General features: G+C 36.4%; 1 protein-coding gene across 1 annotated transcript in view; it reads left to right on the forward strand.

Moving 5' to 3' along the window:
- PREX2 (phosphatidylinositol-3,4,5-trisphosphate dependent Rac exchange factor 2) overlaps nucleotides 1-19546 on the forward strand; it is a 169533-nt gene that overhangs the window by 111841 nt on the left and 38146 nt on the right. The window contains exons 31-35 of the mRNA XM_014873008.2: nucleotides 2412-2453; nucleotides 5100-5317; nucleotides 7933-8035; nucleotides 9551-9694; nucleotides 13644-13758. Of these exons, the coding sequence (XP_014728494.1) occupies nucleotides 2412-2453; nucleotides 5100-5317; nucleotides 7933-8035; nucleotides 9551-9694; nucleotides 13644-13758 (622 nt within the window). The remainder of the gene's footprint in view (nucleotides 1-2411; nucleotides 2454-5099; nucleotides 5318-7932; nucleotides 8036-9550; nucleotides 9695-13643; nucleotides 13759-19546) is intronic.

Consider the following 19546-nt stretch of genomic DNA (forward strand, 5'->3'; position numbering starts at 1 on the left):
ACTATTAAAAACAAATCCATGAAGGTTTGCACAGATTAAAAAAAAAAAAAAACAAAACAGAAAAAACCCAACAAAACCTTCCTTGACAGTAAAATTAAAATATATCTGGAGATTGCTTTGTCTCATTTTATTTGCCTTATCATATCATTACATAAAGAAAAAAATTCAATGGTTACAGTGAAAGGCCAGCTGAGAAGGCAAATCTAGTTGCTAGCATTGAAGAGTTCTCTGAAGTAATATGCAGGTTCCAGGAGGATTTATCTGGAGATAAGTGACTAAAGAAAAGAATGAAGTTATTTCTTGGGTTGACTGGGCCTAATAAATTGTTAAACCAATAAAGCTAAAGATAAGTTGTTGGCACAGGCAGATCTTTGAAGGTGAAGTACTTGATTTTGGTGGAGAGGGCAGTAGTCATGGCAGGAATTGGACAGCCACCAAATAGAGGAAGAACAGTGTAGGTAAATGATTGTGAATCAGAAAAAATAGGTAAAATTTTTGATCAAAAGAAGAGGTGTTCTGGAGCAAGCCAGATTTCTAGCCAGCTAGACATGTAACTACATGAGAAAAGTGCAGTTGTTTTTCTAGCACTGTAATTTTAAGTTTAAACAGGAAATACAATGCAATTGATAAATTACACATCTATTTTAAATTAGGAGTGAGGTGTGATGGAGCCTTTCAGTTATTGAAGGTATAAAAAAAAGTATGTCAATTTAAATAATAAACTATGTGTGCAAAGTATTTTTGAAATATTTTCAGGTGTGAAAAACAAAATAAAACTAAAACCTAGCCTTTCCTGGCAAAGATCAGAATAGCAGAATAATATGTTTTTTTTTTTAAATAAAGCACAAAAGGATATATAAAACTAAAAGAAACTGAAGGCATCTTGCATTACAAATAAGAGTCTTAGAGAAACTTCTAGAGAGTTATTGCTTTCCATACAACATGTATCAAGAAGGAGTGAGAGATTACATAGGTATTTGTTGAAAAGCAAATGATTGACATCCGAGGTTCATTCTAGTCCCAGGTAAGTGGACAAATAATCTAAAAATAGTTTCTTACCTGTGGATATCTTTTGAAGCACAGAAAACTTATAGCAGTGATAAAAGAGAGTTGCAGCATCCTGTGATTTTCCCATAAGCAGGAAATCACTATTTATAGATGCCTCAAATTCTTTTGAATTCAGAGATCCAACAAATCCTATCTAAAACAAGCTGCAAGTAATAGCCTCGATGTATCTAAGTTATTCAGGTAAAAGCTGTATTTCCCTACCCTGTGTTTTCAGTTACTAAGTTATGTCTGGACTCCAAGACACCAAGTTATTAATCTCTGTAAGGTGTTGTGTTTTCTTTTTCAAAAGACAGAAGGCTAAGGCAAAGACCTAGAACCAGGGATTTTCAGGAATAACTAGTAGTTTTTAATGTTTGGGTGTTTGTATTTGAGATGCTGTGGCAGTACCAGTGTAGGGGAAACACATTACCAAATTATCTCATTGTCCATATAGCCAATCTCAGCCCTGCTTGTGCTCAGGACAGGGCTTTGAATGGGACTGCAGAGAAACCTGGGTGTGTGAAAGAAGGTTTGGAAAGATGTGAAAGCATGTTAAGCAGTGCTGTGTTCCTTCAAGCAGTACCTGTAGAACAACTGATGTGCTGAAAGTTTGGCACTCTCTAAGGTTATGGCAGATTTTAACCCTCCTGTTTCTTGCAGCACTGGTTAACACATTTAAATTTGTGTTCTGGTACATAAAGTGGACTTCCTTCAGCTTGTCTGCAGCCTTTGAAAAGTAGCCCCCTCCAAGGAAAACATAAAAGGTGGGAGGGAAGTGTAAAGAGAGATAAACCCACATTTTTGCCAGTATAAATTAAGATTTTTTTAAAATTTGTACTTATTTACTTCATAGATTGCTAAGTGAAAAGACATTTTTGAAGTAAAATAAAATTGTGAAGGCTGGAAGTAAAGTGAAAATGCTGTATTTTTCCTAAATGCTTTGGTATACATGGAAGTGAGGATAATTTGAGAATTTTGGGTATGAACAAAAGAGTACAAGAGAAGGAGAAGAAAGAATTAGCCTAATGTGGGAATTAATGAAAACTGGTCTTGTTTTTCAAAGTTTTGGGACTGGAATTCTCCATGTATGGACTTGCTCTGACCAGATGCTCAAATGTGCTCTGAGATAGCAGCTGCCTTTTCATGTGTCTTTCTCAGTGATGGTGCTTTTGATTATTAATTATTATCAAGCCATATGCACAATTAAGTGAAGTTGAGATTCATTACTGTTTTGTAGGTATGAATCAGCATTGCCTAGAAAGAAGTTGGAGTTAAACTGATATGAAATGAGAAACTCTAAAATATTATGTTGATGAAAGCTCTTCTAACCATTTCCTCAAAATATTTTCTTCTTTTTCTTTAAGAGGTGAAGGCACGAATACTCTTGGCACTTCTAGAATATACAGGTAATTTTGGTTGTTTTTGGAGGGGGGGAAAGTGAATGTGGATGGTTTGAAATGATTTTTGCTTTTGAACAGAAATACTGTGTTTACATTAAGGAGGGAAATCTCAGATATGATAAAACATGATAGTCAGCAACTTCATCCCCCTGTTTAGAGAAAGGATTCCTGAAGAACATGATTTCAGATATTTTTAAACAGACACTGCACATTCTTTTTTTTTTAAAAATGCAAAATACCTTATCTGGTAATTTACTCTAGATCTTGGCAGATAAAGTAAGTATTAAACACTCAGCTTTTGCACAGTGTCTCGGCCGTCGTTCTTCTCTGGGCGTTTTCCTGTTTGCTGTTTTTCTTTTCATTCCCATCTGTTTCCAGATTTATATTGCTATGTTAACCCATGCTTTTCCTTTTATCTCTTTTTAGAGAATATTTAACTTCCTCCTGTCTGGAAGGACTCTGATTATTCTACTGTCATTCCATACAGCTTAAAATACACAAAATAGGGATGTGTGTCTGCAAAATTAATGCCACTGAATAGGTATTTAAAAATAATATCTATGGTACAAGTATATATATACAATATATGGTACAAGTTTCCCTACAGTTTGTAGGTGCCTACGTGTTCAAGTGGGCAGTCCAATTTAACTGTAAAAGCTCATTATTTTGACCATCTTACAGCAGTGCATGAGTGCATTATTTAAGTATCTTTGTTATGACACACAAGGCCAATATAATAAAGGGGATCATAATCTTTCTTTGTTGTCAGATTTCTTCAAAATATTAGAAAATATTTTAGTAATTCTTCATTTATCTTAAAATCAGAAGTGAGTTGAGAAAATGCCCTAGATTGATTTTTTAAATGCCCTTGATTTTTTAAAATAAGGTTTTTTTTAAAAGAAGTTGGTAAACTCTCTAGTTTATTTTGTATAAAATATTTTTGTAAAAGGACTGCAAAGTGCTCTTCTATTCAGTATATAATGTTCTAGTAGTATTAAATGAGATTTAGAAATGTGTTTGATACACAGGAAGGCTGCTTCAGAAGCAGGAAATGCAGAGGAAGCCAGCTGCTGTTAGAGAGAAAGAGATGAAATTCAGCAAAATAAAGAAACAATGTGTGTTGGGCTCAAATCCTGAGCACTGCTGTAACATTGAAAAGTTTTTGACCATGGAGAAGCCAGTGGGATTTTTGGAGCTGGAGACGTACGTTGTTTTTAAAGAAGAAAGTTCTCTCTGTTCTGGATTTGCACAAGTTGAGAGAGACAGAGAGGTTGATCTGAACAGTAAAGAAAGAAAAAATAATAAAAAAGGCATTGAGTCACAGTGCATAAACAGTAGTGGTTTGACTATTTATGGAAAATATTCTCAAGGTTCTGAGAAACTGTCAAAATGGAAATGATAGCAAAGGATTGTTCACTATTATCAATAGCTGAGGAAAAGACTGAAGAAGATCTCAGAGGAAAATAGACAGAATGAGATTACTTTGAGAAATATTTGGACTCCAAAAAAAGCACATTTTAAAATTTGGTAGTAATTCCCTGAGTACCGAATAATTTCTGCTGGTTTATCCAGTCATCAGAATTCTTGTCAGCTCTATAGAAAAGTTGGAAAAGGAACTAAGCCTCTTGGAGGCAGAGCAATCCAGTAGCAAAGATTGCTACTAAATGCTAACTACATGCTACTAAAGCATATTTAGGCTTCAGAAAGACCTCTGTATCACCTGATCTGCTTCTCCTGCTCTGAGAAAGATGAAGTCTACCTGTACCATTGTGATTGGTGTTTGCTTAACAGCTTATAATGATAAAATTACTTGAAGACCTTCAGAAAAGAGGACAAGAACGAAGTGCTGAATATTTATCATCACAGTTTTGTTCTTTATTGAGAATATGTTTCCCTTTCTAATTCTTTTTGACCTTTAGCTAATCTAATACATGTGCCCTTGAGAATAATTTGGTAGGTTAGCTAGTCCCTAATTTAAATCAGCTGCTAATGTTCCATAGCTATCTACCTACAGACCTGTTCTGGACTTTCCTGGCACCATAAATATCATAAATCACCTGGATATGTGATGCTGCTCTGTACTTATTTTATAGATTCACATTCATATAAATTTTATTTGGATAGATGGTGTTCTGGGAGCAATACTTTGTTTTCCAGCAGACAGTCTTCATCTGCCCTCCCCAGCTGGTAGCTGTGGAGTTGACCAGATGATGCAGTCATGTTAAGAGCTTCTGACTGTCCTTGCTTTCTGGTGGAAAGTAAATGTTTGTGGGCCCAGCTTTCTCTCACATTGCAGCAAAGAGACCTGACTTGCCTCCATTGTCCTGTGACATCACAAGTACATAGAATTTATGACATATACATTAAAATCTGAGAGAAATGTACATTGTTTATGAAGAAATACTTTAAATTCCAGTTTTTAAATACACTCATATGCAATTTTAGGATTATCAAATAATATTTTAATGAGGAAAATGGCAAATTGGGTCATGGAGTACTATTAACTAGAGATAACATTAGGCTGTTGACTTGTAATTTGCTTGACATGAAAATGACTTTTTTTTAGACAAAGAATTACAGCCTAGTTTCTTTTTTGTTAACTAATCTCCCGCTTACTTTTGCTTTTCCTCTTTTGGCTTCTACCTCTCACAGATAGTGAGATACAACTGAGGCGAGACATGGTCTTCTGCCAGAGCCTGGTGGCCACAGTGTGCGCGTTTTCAGAGCAGCTGATGGTGGCCTTAAATCAGATGTTTGACAACAACAAAGAATATGAAATGGAGACCCTGGAGGCCAGCAGAAGGTGGCTGGAGCAGATAGCCAGTGCAGGTCTTCTCCTTCATTTCCAGTCCCTGCTCTCTCCAAACCTGGTAAGGCTCCTCATGTGTCATGTTTGGTTAGAGCCCCTTTTCATTCCCTGAACCAGGGACATGGTTAAATAGTCTCAGATGTCGATCTTATTTTCTGTGTCCTTTGTGCTTATCTTGGTACGTAGTTAGCTGCTATTTGGAAAAGGTACAATTCAGATAATTACAGATTTGGGAAATACTTGGTTATGATATGGGAAATAAGTTTTTCACAAAGACAGTATTCCGTTTGCTTTGAGTTAGCAGATGGTGAGTTTACCCTTGACTCCCCACTACTGTTGTAGCTGTTCCCTGGGATTGAATGTACTATAAGGTGATAAGCAGAACTTTGTTTTGCAATAAGCAACAATACAAGATAAATAAAATACCTGGTTTAGGTAATTTTATCACACTTCCCCCTAAAAAACTATAGGTGTATAGTAGTTGAAGGAGTAAACATGCTGGTCTGTTTTGCTCCTGTGATATGGAAAATCCTTGTAGCCTGTCAGAGTAATTGGAAATCAGCTATTTCTTCACAAGGCTTGGCAAAGAGCCATGGCTTAAGAAACAATTAAAAATGGGACATGGCTTTGTAGTCCCTTAATCCTTAGTTATCCAAAGTGCTTCTTTAGCTATTTAAGATGCTTCTCACACTAGACTGGTTCCTGCTAACCAGGGGAACTGTGAAACAGTCTGCATAGCCTGCTCCACGACAGTCTTCTCTACCTCTGGAGTTGCTCACTGAAAATAAAACTCCATGTAAATAACAGATGATGTTCTTAGTATCAAATATGTTCTTTCCTCTCCTTGTCTGTCTCGGCAGCAAATTGCTGACAAGTTGACACAAGAAACTTTAGAAGCAGAAGAGACCAATACAAATAAAGATATTTCTAAAGCACAGTCATAAAGTCTTAGTCTATGCTATTGTTGGAGAGCACTGACTTAAGCCAGTGTAACCAGCTACATCACAGGCAGTTTTGGTACATGGGTTTGCATGGGTATGTGCAGCTTACAAACAGATAAAATCAGAGACTCTTTATCCACATGAGGAGCATAGTCTGGGAAGCCTGGACTCATGTCTTGGGTCCTGGATGCTTTTTGACAACGTGTAACACCAACAGGTGGTGCAATACTTGGAGTTCAAGAGTAAATTCCATTGGTGCCTGTCTAATGTTTTTCCATGTGCTTTGTTGTTATGTTATCACAAAGCAACTGTTGTCTTTGCAGCTCTGAATAATGATATTTTTTCTTTCGAGATCGCAGTGATTTCCTTTGTAGTGAAAGTGTGTGCTACTCAGCTATTTTCACATAATCAGATACCAGCAGTATGCATTGTCCAATTGAAAATAAAGTTTAGTCTTTTCTGCCTAACAATTCTTAACCAAGGGAAATGTATTTAAAGGAAGCTTTTTCAATACCTTCTCAGTACTATTTGGCTTACAAATGATCTGTGTTATTTTAAACAAGGGTATTTGAAGGAAATTGCACTCATTATGGCCAGAGTTCGGTAAAGAATGAGCAGTTGTGCAAGAGTTTCCCACGCTGCTCTATGGTATTCAGACTGTTCTGCTGACAAAATCACTCTGTCCATAAACTTAATAAATTGAGCCAGAAGACAAGATATTTCTAGCAGATTTGCTTTTTCATAAGTACAAGGGAGAATGCTATTTCACTATATAGATCAGGGAAAATCATGGGGTTTTTTTTCTTCTGTTCTATCATTCTGTAAACTATAATTTATTGTCAATTTATGGAAAGCTATTTATTATTCTTTGCCATCGTACTGTTTCAGTTCTTAGAGGGGGAAAAATGCATGCCTCGGATTTCCTTTTGGCTCTTGCTAATCTAAAGAGCCAGGGGAGGGCTGTATAAGGAATAGAATACTTTAAGTGATTATTGATTTAAGCTAAAATTGCTCTGCATAGTTAACTCAAGGTAAACAAAATTGTAGATTACTATTTTCCTTTTTAAAGATTCAGTTAAGTGTCTTTAGAAATCCTGATCTCTTTTACTATCTCTAGCTCAGAAGTACACAGAGTGAACTGTAGGTGCAAATCAGAATATTGGTACATCTATGTACTTGATTTGTGCCTGGAGTTTTGTAGATGAAGTGCAAGTCATCATGAGCTATAATTTCTCTTAGTTTCCGATTCAATTATTGGTGCTTAGAGTGGACACAATAAACTCTAATATCTTGTTCATAAGTGAAATCCTAAAGTTATGGAAATTTTAAAAGGAAATGGCTTAAAAAATACACAGTTTTCACATTTCCCTTCTATTACTTAACAAGATAGACCTGGTGGCAAGACAAGGTGTTAAAGTCTGGTTTCTTACAGAATAATGACAGAATGATTTGATTAAAAGATATGAGAAATAATGGTAGCTATATATTAACTATACACATATTACTGTATGATGTGATAAGATTAACTTTAATAATCTTGAACTAGTAATAAAAGGGATAATGCCAATAGAAACAGAGATTCACCTAATCTAGGAGTTAAATAGGTTATACACTGCAGCAGTGAAATGTTGTGCAACACTGTAGTTAATTTGATGTCCTGCTCTCTTATATCTTTTCTGGTAGGGAAAACATCTGGCTGAAATGACCTTTCCAATTTTTATTTTGCCTTTTTTAGGCTGATGAACAAGCTATGCTAGAAGATACATTGGTTGCATTGTTTGACTTGGAAAAAGTTACTTTCTACTTCAGACAATCAGAGCCAGAACCACTAGTCGCAAGTGAGTAAATAATGTCTGGGTTTTACTGGTTTTGTAATATATTTTCTTCCTAGAACATCACCTCCCACAAGGAATCTTATATAACTTGGAATTCTGGATAATAAGTAGATGTATAGCTCTCCTGATATTCCTAGATGTACTGAAATACAGTTATAATCGGTGACAATGCAGAATCATTATCTGGCAATGTCAGTAACCTTGGGGCAAAATTGTTTGCTTAGCTGAACTTTCTATTGGGAGTATGTGACTGCATCAGGAAAGTCCCCAAAAGACCCAGCTGTTATTGAAGAAATGTGTGAAAATAGCCTGAAGGTTTTGGTAGGGAAATGCAACCGATATCAGATGAAGAAGCATAAATCATATTTCATTTCGTTGTGTGAAAAATAAATAACTCTTTGAAGAGTTCCTTGAAAGGACATGGCAGGCACTATCTGGATTGCTTTAAATTGGGCAAGAAGCTTTCTCTGAGCCCTGCTGCTGCAGACAATCAGGGTCCTGATCCCTTCCTCACAAAACTTGCCCAACTCAGCAGGAAAGGACTCTTTGCAGTCTGCTGTTCATACACTTTGCTCATTTTCAGCCATTCCTTTATTAATATATATCCAGCTAGTAGATATTTTCCTGCAGTGAACTTTGTTTAGTGAGCAAAGAGGCCTCATTTTTTTCCTGTCTCATAAGTCCCCTGGGAAGGGAGGAGAGCATGTCTGCTTCACATCAAGCCCTTCTGAAACAATTCCTTTGCTGGATTAAGACCACACTTGAGAGAGCTTCTGCAATAACCAAAACCAGAAGACACAAAGCTACTCCACAGAGCTCCCTGTGCTCAGGAGAATTGAGTAGCACAGGCCTGGTAGTCAGGTAGGATTTAGCTTGTGTAAGACCATAGTTATTTTGGTTTGATTCAAGTAAGGTCCCTGCTCAGAGTGCTTTAAAAAGAATCCCTGCTAAACCAGGTAACAACACAGAAATGCAGCTCCAGGAGGGCCTCCTGTGACTCTGTCATGAACTGTTCATATTGCAGGATCTTTCAACTGAGGTGTCTGTGCTAATAAATAGAACCTCCATGTGTTCGAGGACTGTAATGAATTCTCTATTTTCTTTTCGTTTAAATGCTGCCACCACAGTCACTCTGACCATGCATACAGTAGTCAAGAGCTGGCAATTTTTTTTTTTTCAGTTATGATTCTGCATAATCAGTAAGAGAAGTTTTTTCCTTATTACCATAAGTATTGAAAAATGCCCTTTGGAATCTTTACCATTTAGGTACAATGTGATTTATGCTCACAGTAAAAAAAGTCTATGCAATAATAATAATAGTAATGCAAGTCACTATGTTTTGTTGTTACTGTTTTCAACTTTGGAGACTTATCTATGGGAACAACGTATAATGAAAAATACTGAATGTTGTGTTGGCAGTGATTTTTTTATCTAACTGCATTAATTTTGTGTGCAACAGTTTCTGGAAAAGAATGTGTCATTGCTTACAATGAAATGGTAACACTGGCTGTTTTTCAGATGTACCAATCACATACCAAGCAGAAGGAAGCCGGCAAACACTAAAGGTTTACTTCTACCTTGATGGTTACCATTTTGAACAGCTTCCACAAAGGCTGAAGAATGGAGGCGGATTTAAAATCCACCCAGTACTTTTTTCACAAGGTAACTTGAGAACTTGAGGTTCAATTCCCCTTGTCCTGCTTCTTTCACATAATAGCTAACTCTCTTTAAACTCCCATTTATTTACTCTGATTTGAATCCTCTGTAGTAATAAGGGTACAATCCTTATATTTAGATATTGTTTAAGGTGAACATTTATTGAGCACTTAGAATTAAAATGTAAATTGAAGAAATGCTGATATCAGTAATAAAAAATAGAGGCATGGTCATCAATTTCTAAATTTATGCCAGTTACATGATTCCAACCACAAAGGGTGAATCTTCATCTATCAATATTGTTTTGTTCTTTTTAGCCATTAATGGACAATAGTCAGACTATGAAACTTGTCCTTAAAAGTGTTTTGCTTTTCAAATGCTACTGTAATCTTTTCCCATTACTTCATATTTGAGGACTAAATTGTTATCCCCCTGAGAATTCTGTCTCCTGAAAATGTTATGAAGAGTTAAATAGCATTTTCAGGCTTATGTAGTCATTGCTCTGCAAACATTACCAAGTGAGGAATGGTGGCGCTGATGCTCAGACTGTTCATAAATTACAGGCAGCCTGCATTAGCTGCAGTGTCATTACAGTCATCAGGAGCATGAAGTTTGCTTCACTGAAATGGTGAATGTGAGCTGCTGATTGCCCTGAGCTGCTTTTGATTTCACAGGGAGCCGAAAATACTCCATACCTTGTGAAAGGCTTCCAGGGTCTGTGTGGAATAGGCAGAAGTCAGGCATACAAATGAAGTTTTAGAGGGGAGCTTGGTCTCTGGTAGACAAGCAGGATGTAAAAGAAAATAGTGCACAGAAGTATAAATAAATAGCTGAACTTACTATAAAGTCAAAAAGCACAATTTTTATATAAATAAGATCTTTGGAATTTTATTTTTAAACAAACTAATGAAGACTTCGGTGGTTTTCTTTTGAACAGATTGATTTCAGTCTTAGGGAAAAATGAGCAGGAGGCAAATTTCAGTAAAGGAGACAAAAAAAGCACTTGAGAGAGAACAGAAAATACCTTGGTTCAGCTGAATTCCTGGAAATACGATCTTTTTTAGATTGGGGAGGGGATTTGGTGTGTTACGAGATTTATTTAGCAAAATTTTTTCCACTTCTGTTTCCAATAGCCCAAAAAAATTTAATTCTTAGGATAAGCATTTCTGTAGTCAGCTAAAGAAAAAGGATCCATTCAAGTGTTTACATCTGCTTAGTATTTTTCAGTAGAATGGAAAGTTTCTTCTTTCTTTATCATATCAAATTTCTTTAATTTTCAAGGATCATCCTCTAAAAAAGTCCATTGGACTCCAAGAATAAGAAGTCCTGGATAAGTCTTTAAATCCTAGTGTTAAAATCATTATTTTGAAGGTTTTTTACCTCATTAATGAGTGGATTGGGATTCTATTTTTTACTTCTTTCCTATGAGGTTTGGCTGCCATCAAACTAATTCAGTAGATTCCCATCTGTAACTGAAATTTATTAGCTACTAATGTAGAAATCTTATTTAAGTTTCTCTGTGAAGCAAATTTTTGCTCCCCTAATCTAAACATAGGTAAGTTGTTTCCTGCCTAAAATGCAATGGTTTATGATATTTTCAAATGGAACACTTAGAAAATCATGGTTTTGGAATACTTCGTCAAAGGCACTGGTCAGTGGATGTCAGACTGTTTATCTCTGCGTTCCTCTATTCTGAGTGTCAGAGCTCCATGCCTAAAATTACAAGTCTACATAGCTACATGATTGGAACTATAACATTTTTTGTTGTCTACCCAGGCTATATTATCTATCTCTCCATTTTTAAAAAGCAGATTTGTTGAACCACATACCCAAGTGTGTATACATTCAAAAGGATCCCGATTTGCAGGACTAGGGCTGAGGATGTTGAGATATTGCTATTGGCATTTAGATTTCTCTATTTCCTACATTAGACTTAATGTCTCGGCAATGAATTTAAAGACACTATTTAAAATGAAAATTTTGTTTATTTAAAATTGTTACATAGTGTCTTAATTATTTATAGTTTTGAAACATTTTTTAGGTTTTCATAGAGTGTTAGAATAATTCAGGTTGGGAGGGACCTCAGGAGATCTCTATTCCAACCTCCCACTCATAACAGCAACAGCTGTGACATGAAACCAGGTGGCTTGGATGTCTAACAAGTAGGATCTTGCAAGCACCCAGGGACAGAAACTGTACAACCTCTTGGGCAATCTGTTGCTCTACTTGACTGCCCTAATAGTGAAAAAGTTTTTTTTTCTATTGAGTTGGAACAGCTCTTCTTTCAATTTGTGTGGATTGTCTCGTTATTCCAGTTCACACCATTGTGAAGAGCCTGGCTCTTTATGTGGCCCTGCACTTGGGTGTAATCCATTGCTTGTCCCAGTTTGTCATTAGCTACAATAATAAAGTAGCTATAGAGATAAAGACACTGAACAACAGAAATACCTGTGATGCTCTGCTTGTACTCTTCCAGGTTGCTTTCTCAACCATTTATTCCATGCCTTCAGACCATAATATCCTATCTTGGATTGAAAAATACCATAGAAGACATGCTTGTGAGGAAAGCTTCCTTACAAAAGAACTTTCTAATATATTGGGTGTAAAAATGTTAAACCCTTCAGAGAGGGCAGGGACAAAGCACACAGCATGGGAGTCCCTGCCTGCACCTGTGAGCTGACCCCGCAGAGGCAGGACTCTGTGCTCCTGTCAGTCCTCACACATGACTGAGTTTCCCGCTTGGATAATCTAATTGAATAAAACCAACTTCATGCCAGTAAAATAAGCAGTAGGGATTATCAATTCTGTTTGTGTTAGCATGCTGTTACAAAAGGAGTTCAGTGGATATTTTTATTTGAGCTTTCTGGTGTGACTTAGAACCAAAGAAGGATCAAGTCTGACTCTTGAAACTTAGTATTTTTCGCACAGAAGTAGAATTACAAACTGTGAAAGCACAGAAGGGGAGTGCAATTTGCATGTTCTTTTACAATGAATGAATGAATTATTTATTAACTGGTCATATTAAGCAATACAAGCAGAATTAATATTCTGTGTGCAGCTGAAGCTGTAAGGCAGCAGCATGTTTCCATGAAAACTCTGCTTATGGCTTGCATTTTCTGATAGGGTGATGAGTTCTTAGAATGTGTTTGGATTACTAAAGGAGCAGTGTTCCTAATTGCAAAGTCTTTCATGTTTCTCCACAAAAAAAATCATATTTCACCAAGAGTTGGGGTTTATGTTATAATGTGGTTGACATCTTAATGAGAAGTTCTTAATATTTCCAGTCCAAATTTTCATGAGAATCCTTTTATTGACGTTTCTGTTGAGTTCCTGGATTCTTGTAGCAATATTTATCCTTGATTTGGTGAAATGAATACAGCAAAGGTGGACACAGATGAGTATTTGACTTCACTTACCTTGAAAAGAAACTTCTAGACCATTTTCAGAGATTCAACAAAATTCGCTTTACTTGATCTAGAGGAAAGTATTCACATTATCAGTGGGGATAACTAGAGGAACCTCTAGGTGAGATGTTCCACATCTCCCAAAATCGTGCTTCATGAGAAGTTATTAGGTCTCCCTCTGTGAAAGTTACATTGATCCTTTATTTCCTCTACCTCAGCTCATTCTACTGTTTTCTTCCAGGGTATATCAGAATTAAACCCCACATTTGCATTCAAAAGGCAGGAAAACTTTAATTAAAGCAGAGAAACTCAAATTATTGCTCTCCTTTATATTTTGCACAGGGCAAGAAATATAATTTCTCTTGTAAATGAAATCTTTAAGAGGGATCTGTACGAATTTGACTACATATGGAAATAGCTCAGCAATTCACAGTAGGGTCACAGCCTCAAGGTTAAAAAGTAATTCACTTGTGTGTGAACAAAACTACAAAGAAGTCAATTACTAAATATTTAATACTGATCTTTCTCTTTTCCACTCTCTTTTCTCACAGCATTGGAGAGCATGGAAGGATACTATTACAGAGACAGCGTGTCAGTGGAAGAGTTTCAAGCTCAGATTAATGCTGCCTCACTAGAAAAAGTCAAGCAGTATAACCAGAAGCTACGGTGGGTAATAAACCAACATTCCTGGAATTAGCTTACAGGGTTATGCTTCTGTGACACAGTTTTAAACTGAAATGTGTTGTATGGTGGTTGGATTTTGGTTCATGATTATTACTTTTCTGATTTCTGCACTGTTAAGTTACTTTTACAAAAAATTGTTTTCTCCTGAAAGTTTTAGCTGTAATTTCCTCCAGTTGTTGTACTAATGCATACGGAAAAGGAAAGGTCTACTTGATCACTAATATCAGAATTGCTACACGTTATGATCTGATTTTATGGACCATATATACCTAATTTCTACAGAATAGGACTTGAAAAATAATGTTCATTTCCTGCTCTTTCTCCCCACACCCCACCATACTAATGGGAATACAGACATATTTGGATACCTACACCAGCACTGGCTATGGATTACAGAGTGCATACTTGCCAGTATATGTAGATATTATTCAGCTGTGGTACATATTTCATTAAGGAGTTGCACATAAAGACAGAATTTCTATTACACAAAATAATCAATTAGTTATTAAGTAAATTAAGGAAAATGGGTGCATAGATCACTCTTGTGTGTCACTGTGTCTGTGCAAAACATCTGTTTGACTATTCTTAGTTTGCCACATGAGTTGAAGAGTGCAAAGGACTCTGGTAAAGCTACATCTATTCACTTTTAAAATTAAATTGGATGGAAATGTCATTTCACCAGGACGATTAGGCAGTTTATAAAAGCAGCAGAGAACAGGAGTTAAAAAAAGCTCAAGGACAATGGAGAAGGGGGAAGAAGATAAATGAGGGTCTCTTTGAAATTCCTTCACCAGCTGATCCTCTGTCTGGAAGGCTTTCTTCACAGATCTTGCAAAATTATTTATCTTATTTGTTATTAAAGCAGCTGGATTTCTAGATTCTCTTTTAATCTAAGTACTGCTATAGCAAAAGCGATTCTTAAGCCAATTATACTCAGTGAGTATGGTATTTTTTTAAATTTTTTTTTGGTGTGACATGTCTGTCAGTGCACTTTTATGGCAATGACAAATGTATTTATTTAGTCTGTTTTCCATATGTTGTGTTTGAGCTTCCTATTTAGGAAAAAAGTGTCTCACTATTTATGTGAAAGGTTTATGTTATAAATCAATTTTACTGAGAACTTTGGTCATGCCAGTATTTGGCCTAGATGAAATCAGCTAGTGCTGGAAAGAGATTCTATCAGTTAGACAAGACTTTTTGTGTTGGCTTTTTTCTATGAATAAGACTAATTTAACCTCCCATGAAAATCCTTAAAAGAAACTCTTCTCGACTCTATGCTCTAGTGTTCCTTGACCTTGCTTACCTCATGAGTTAGGTCCTCCATTCATGCTGTGGCTATAATGAGGTACCTTCCCCTTTACAGAGTTGTGACTCAGCTCTGGTGAGTTGCTGAGCTTCAAGGCCTAGTTTTATAAGAAGTTACCATGACAAACTTATCATTAACAAAATTTACTGTGGCTATCTCTGCCCAGTCAGAAGAGCAGGAAAAGAATTGATGTTTTTTTCAGCTCTCTAATGTCTGACTAGAACATTCAGTAATTGATTTGTTTGCTTTCTGGTGAACTCTACCCATTTCTTGAGTGCAGCACAAACAGCTTCAGGAAGTAACTGACAAAATGTGAAGAGGAAAAACAGAAAAGCAGATGCTTCATTCTTGTTCTGCTGTTTGCTAGCCTGTGTAGGTGTTTGGCCAGGAGAATCTAATGAAGTAACTACAGCAGCAAAAGATACGAACATTTGGGTAATTGCTCTGAAGAAGAACAAAAAACAAAGAAATTTAATATTCACTGGAAACATACTCAAGTGCAATAATACTTCACGTGGAAGAAACCCTCTGTGCAGCACCTCTTAATCAGTAATAAAATAAGTAATTTGAGATACAACCCATAAGCCATGCTTTCTCCATATAAAAGGAATGTGCTGCTTGCTTGCTAGATGTCCATCTGATGATAATTTCATAATCTCTCTGTCACTACAGCAGCCAAAAGCAAGTGGGAGCAACAGCTATGGAAAAAGTAGTGGGAGAAGAGCATGGGGACTAGTGGGAAAGAAAGCAATGTTTGGCAGTGACACTGCAGCCAAGACATCCATTGATGAGAACTCAGGAAACAATTTCAGCTTCTCTTATTCCTGATGCATTGAGTTAATAATGCTCCAATAATAATGTGAAATAAAAGAGACTCCTTGGCTGTATACGGTCCCAGTTGCAAACAGAGATGTTGGTCTATCTTGGTACCAAGGAAGAGAGTAAATTAAAAAATGAGTAGTGTCTTTGCTCAGCTACCTACTAATTCTTTGTAGTAAAGTCTTGTTTAAGTTTTAGTACATATAATATTTTTAGGTGATGGATCTCATACTGATGTGTGCTTTAAAAGGATTAATATACAGATTATTTATTTGAATAAATCAAAAGATATATTAGGAAATTTTTAGTGGATTTCAGAAGGGATAGCCATTAAATCAAGAAGCTGAACTTTTGCTTTTATTGCAGAGGTCCTTTATAATTCTAGAACTAGGGCCAGCTTTTCCACAGTATCAGAACTGATGCAATAAATCCAGGTGCAAAATTGTCCTCCTTGACACTGATTTGAGCATCATGAGAGCTTTGGTCTTTCATGGTTTTTGCTCTGGGGCTTTTGCAGATACTACCTCTGCTATGAAATAGTCATTGATAAGATTATTGTTTTCATGAGAATATATGAAAGACAATTGAAAATTGGTTATAGAATTTCATGCTTATGTGGAATGGAGGAAATGTCCCTCCATCTTCTGTAATGGATTTAACCATAGCTATTTGAATCTTACGAGTAATATAAGGGAACTTTTATTTTAAGATAAGCTCAAGTTGAGTTCTTCTACAATTCCTGAGGCAACATCCTCTACACCAGCAGTATGTAGGAAGTGCTTTATTGAAATAAAGATGTTATTTAAAGATAAACAACAAAACAACCAATACCTAGTTTATGAAATTTCAATCTGCTGAGAAATTTTCAGCATCTAACCCACAATTATCCTTAATAATGCTGGATTTTTTTTTTTAATTGCACTTATTTTTATAGTTCACCAATTCAGTTTCTGTGACACTGATAAGGAAAATAAAGTTATGTTCAAATTCTGTTTGAGAACTGAGCTGGTGCTAGTAGTTGCCAGCAATGTAAATTGAACCTGATCAAATTGTTTGCTAATGAGAAACATTCAGTACATCCGAATGAAAATGATTAGGCCAGCAGAGATTTTCAAGATCGTTTTTACTATGTTTTTGATAGCTCAGCAGTTATCTTCTAATTTAGAAGCAGTGTAAAAAGAGCCTATGTATCTGACCACTGTGGAGGTCAATGTTAAGTAAGACCTGTCTGTATTCTCCTTCCTCCTCCCATTTGTCCCTGTCTTCCTCCTTTGGTTCTCCTTCACTTTCAAACAGGCTTTTTTCATCCTGAATCAATCCTTTTGCTGTGACAGATACCAGACATTATTTTGCTTCAACAGTGCAGGACACTGCACTGGTGTTCAGATCCATAACTACTCAAAATGCTGATAGGAATAACAAAATCTCACAAATGCACTGTATTTACTCAGACTGCTTGGTTGATTTAAGTATTGTCTTGCAAGTCTTGAGTTATGTAATTGTAAAAACATGAGAGTAATGCTTCAAAATTACAATTTAAAGATTATTTGTTTAAAATATATTCTGTCCTTTGAATATGGTCCTTAAAACCGGTAAAGGTCTATTTCCTGCAGTAAGGTTCAGTATGCTAGCTTTTGCTGCATTGCATAGAAATAAATCTTATGGTCCTTGCTGTGATGGTCAGATTGGTTGTGATGCAAGCCTGTTGGAAGCTGGGACAGACCCTGACAGGGTAGCTGCACGCCATAGTTCAGCCAGTCTTTGGACTTAACAATGAATTCAAAGTAAAACATTTAGATGGATATGAGAACAGTTTTTATCCTAAGAGATATAGGGTTTGGGGTTAGCCCCCTGCAAAAAGTAAGCCGTTTTTGAAAATGGACTTTCAGTGTCAGAATGAAAATTTCTGTAATGTTTGTCCAAGTGGTTGTAGGTTTGGCCTTGCTGGCCCAGGATGTGAATTTGAGTGTGCAGTAGGAAGCTTGCGCTTTCAGTCTTCCTATCTCTATATTTGACATTTTTAGATCAATTTTTTTTTTTTTCTAGTGGTGATGTTTTTGGGGTATTTTTTTGTAGTTTGCATTCTCATTCTGGGTAAAAGCTGTCCCTCCTATAACATTCTATTAAAATGCAGTTTCTACAGGTGCTTCTGGTTAGCTGCTTAATCAGAAAAGTCCAAGCACATTTATGCTTTAAGAGGTTTTTTCCTGGATATGTCTGTGCACATAAGGGATGTATCACAAAGGCAGCGAGGATGTTGAGGGCACAGGTCATTCAGCAGGGTGCAGGGCTGTGGCTGTACCAAGCCTACTTCCAGCTTCTGTGTCTCTGCAGTGTGCTTCGCTTTCATTGTTGACTGCAAGAGCAAACTATGGTGGTCTGTAGGTGCTGAAAACTGCACATCAATGTATGTGCTTGGATTCCAAAACTGTCTATACAGATGATTTCTTTAATTCCTTATTAGCTAAAAATTAATGGCTTTTAGATAGAGGACTATTTTTAATGCTTCTTCAGAACTGTACGCTCACATTTAGACATCTAAACACCTGCAAAATTTGTTTTTTGGTGGTATGGTGTTTAGGATTGGGAACTTACAGAGAAAATGAGAAAAATAACAGATGAAGGTGAGGTCAGGAGAGTTCTGCTTTTCCATTAATTTTCTGTTATCCTCAGCATGGCACTTTCTTGTGACACCCCTGATTATATGATGACCCAGTTCTTTACTCCAAAGAGAGGCTCTTGCTGTGAGAAAGACAGCTGAGGGTTGCTGTACATCCCCACTACTGGTGTGGGTGTTAATTACCACAGTGTAGTAATTAACTCGCCTGTGCATCAATAGAGAAAAAAAGTCTGGAAAAAATGTTCCTTCCTTCCTGCCTACCATTCTGTGTGATTTGGAGCTATTCTTTGAAGTCAGCTGTGTCCAGGGTTATTGGCAGCTACTTCTGCAGTCTGTTGTACAGCCATAATAGTAGAAAAATTAAAGCAAGCAGTAAGGGGGGAAAAAAAGTGGATTTTTTTGGGGAGTTTTCTTGGTTTTTTGGTTGGGTTTTTCTCCCTACGTTGCTGCTTTCTTGTATATCATTTCAGGAGGCAAATGCAAGTCTGTTATGCTAAGGAAGCAATTATAATCAGTGAATCTAATGACAAATGATTTAGCTAACTACCCTTATTACATTGAACATCTGATTACACTGAATGTAATATCTGTCATTTTAAAGAGTTTCATTTACTATGTAACTTCAAACAATTTTTCTGTCTGAAGCCTCCTGTATTTATTTTATGTCATAAGTAATCCTCCACAGAGCAATGGCCAGTTTAATTGAATTCTTTATTCAGGGATGTTACAATTCATGAGATTTTAATGTTGTTGGATTTTCTTGTTTCTTTTAATTTTAAGAAAGATAAGAAAAGGAAGCTGTCTGCCCCTAGAATGTCTGCAAACATGGAACAAAATCTCTCTGAGGAATGTAACATCTTTTTTATTTATACACACACGTATACACGCACAACAGGCTCTCAAGCTGCAGGCATCTTGGCAGGACGATATTTTCTGTATCCTGTATAATTTAGTCAAGGCAGAAAATAGATGTGATGGCACTCATGGCTTCAGGCTGAACTGAAATTCTCTAATAGTTGCTTTGC

Source organism: Sturnus vulgaris, chromosome 1 (genome assembly GCF_052056855.1).
Source record: "Sturnus vulgaris isolate bStuVul1 chromosome 1, bStuVul1.hap1, whole genome shotgun sequence".
Lineage (NCBI taxonomy): Eukaryota > Metazoa > Chordata > Aves > Passeriformes > Sturnidae > Sturnus > Sturnus vulgaris.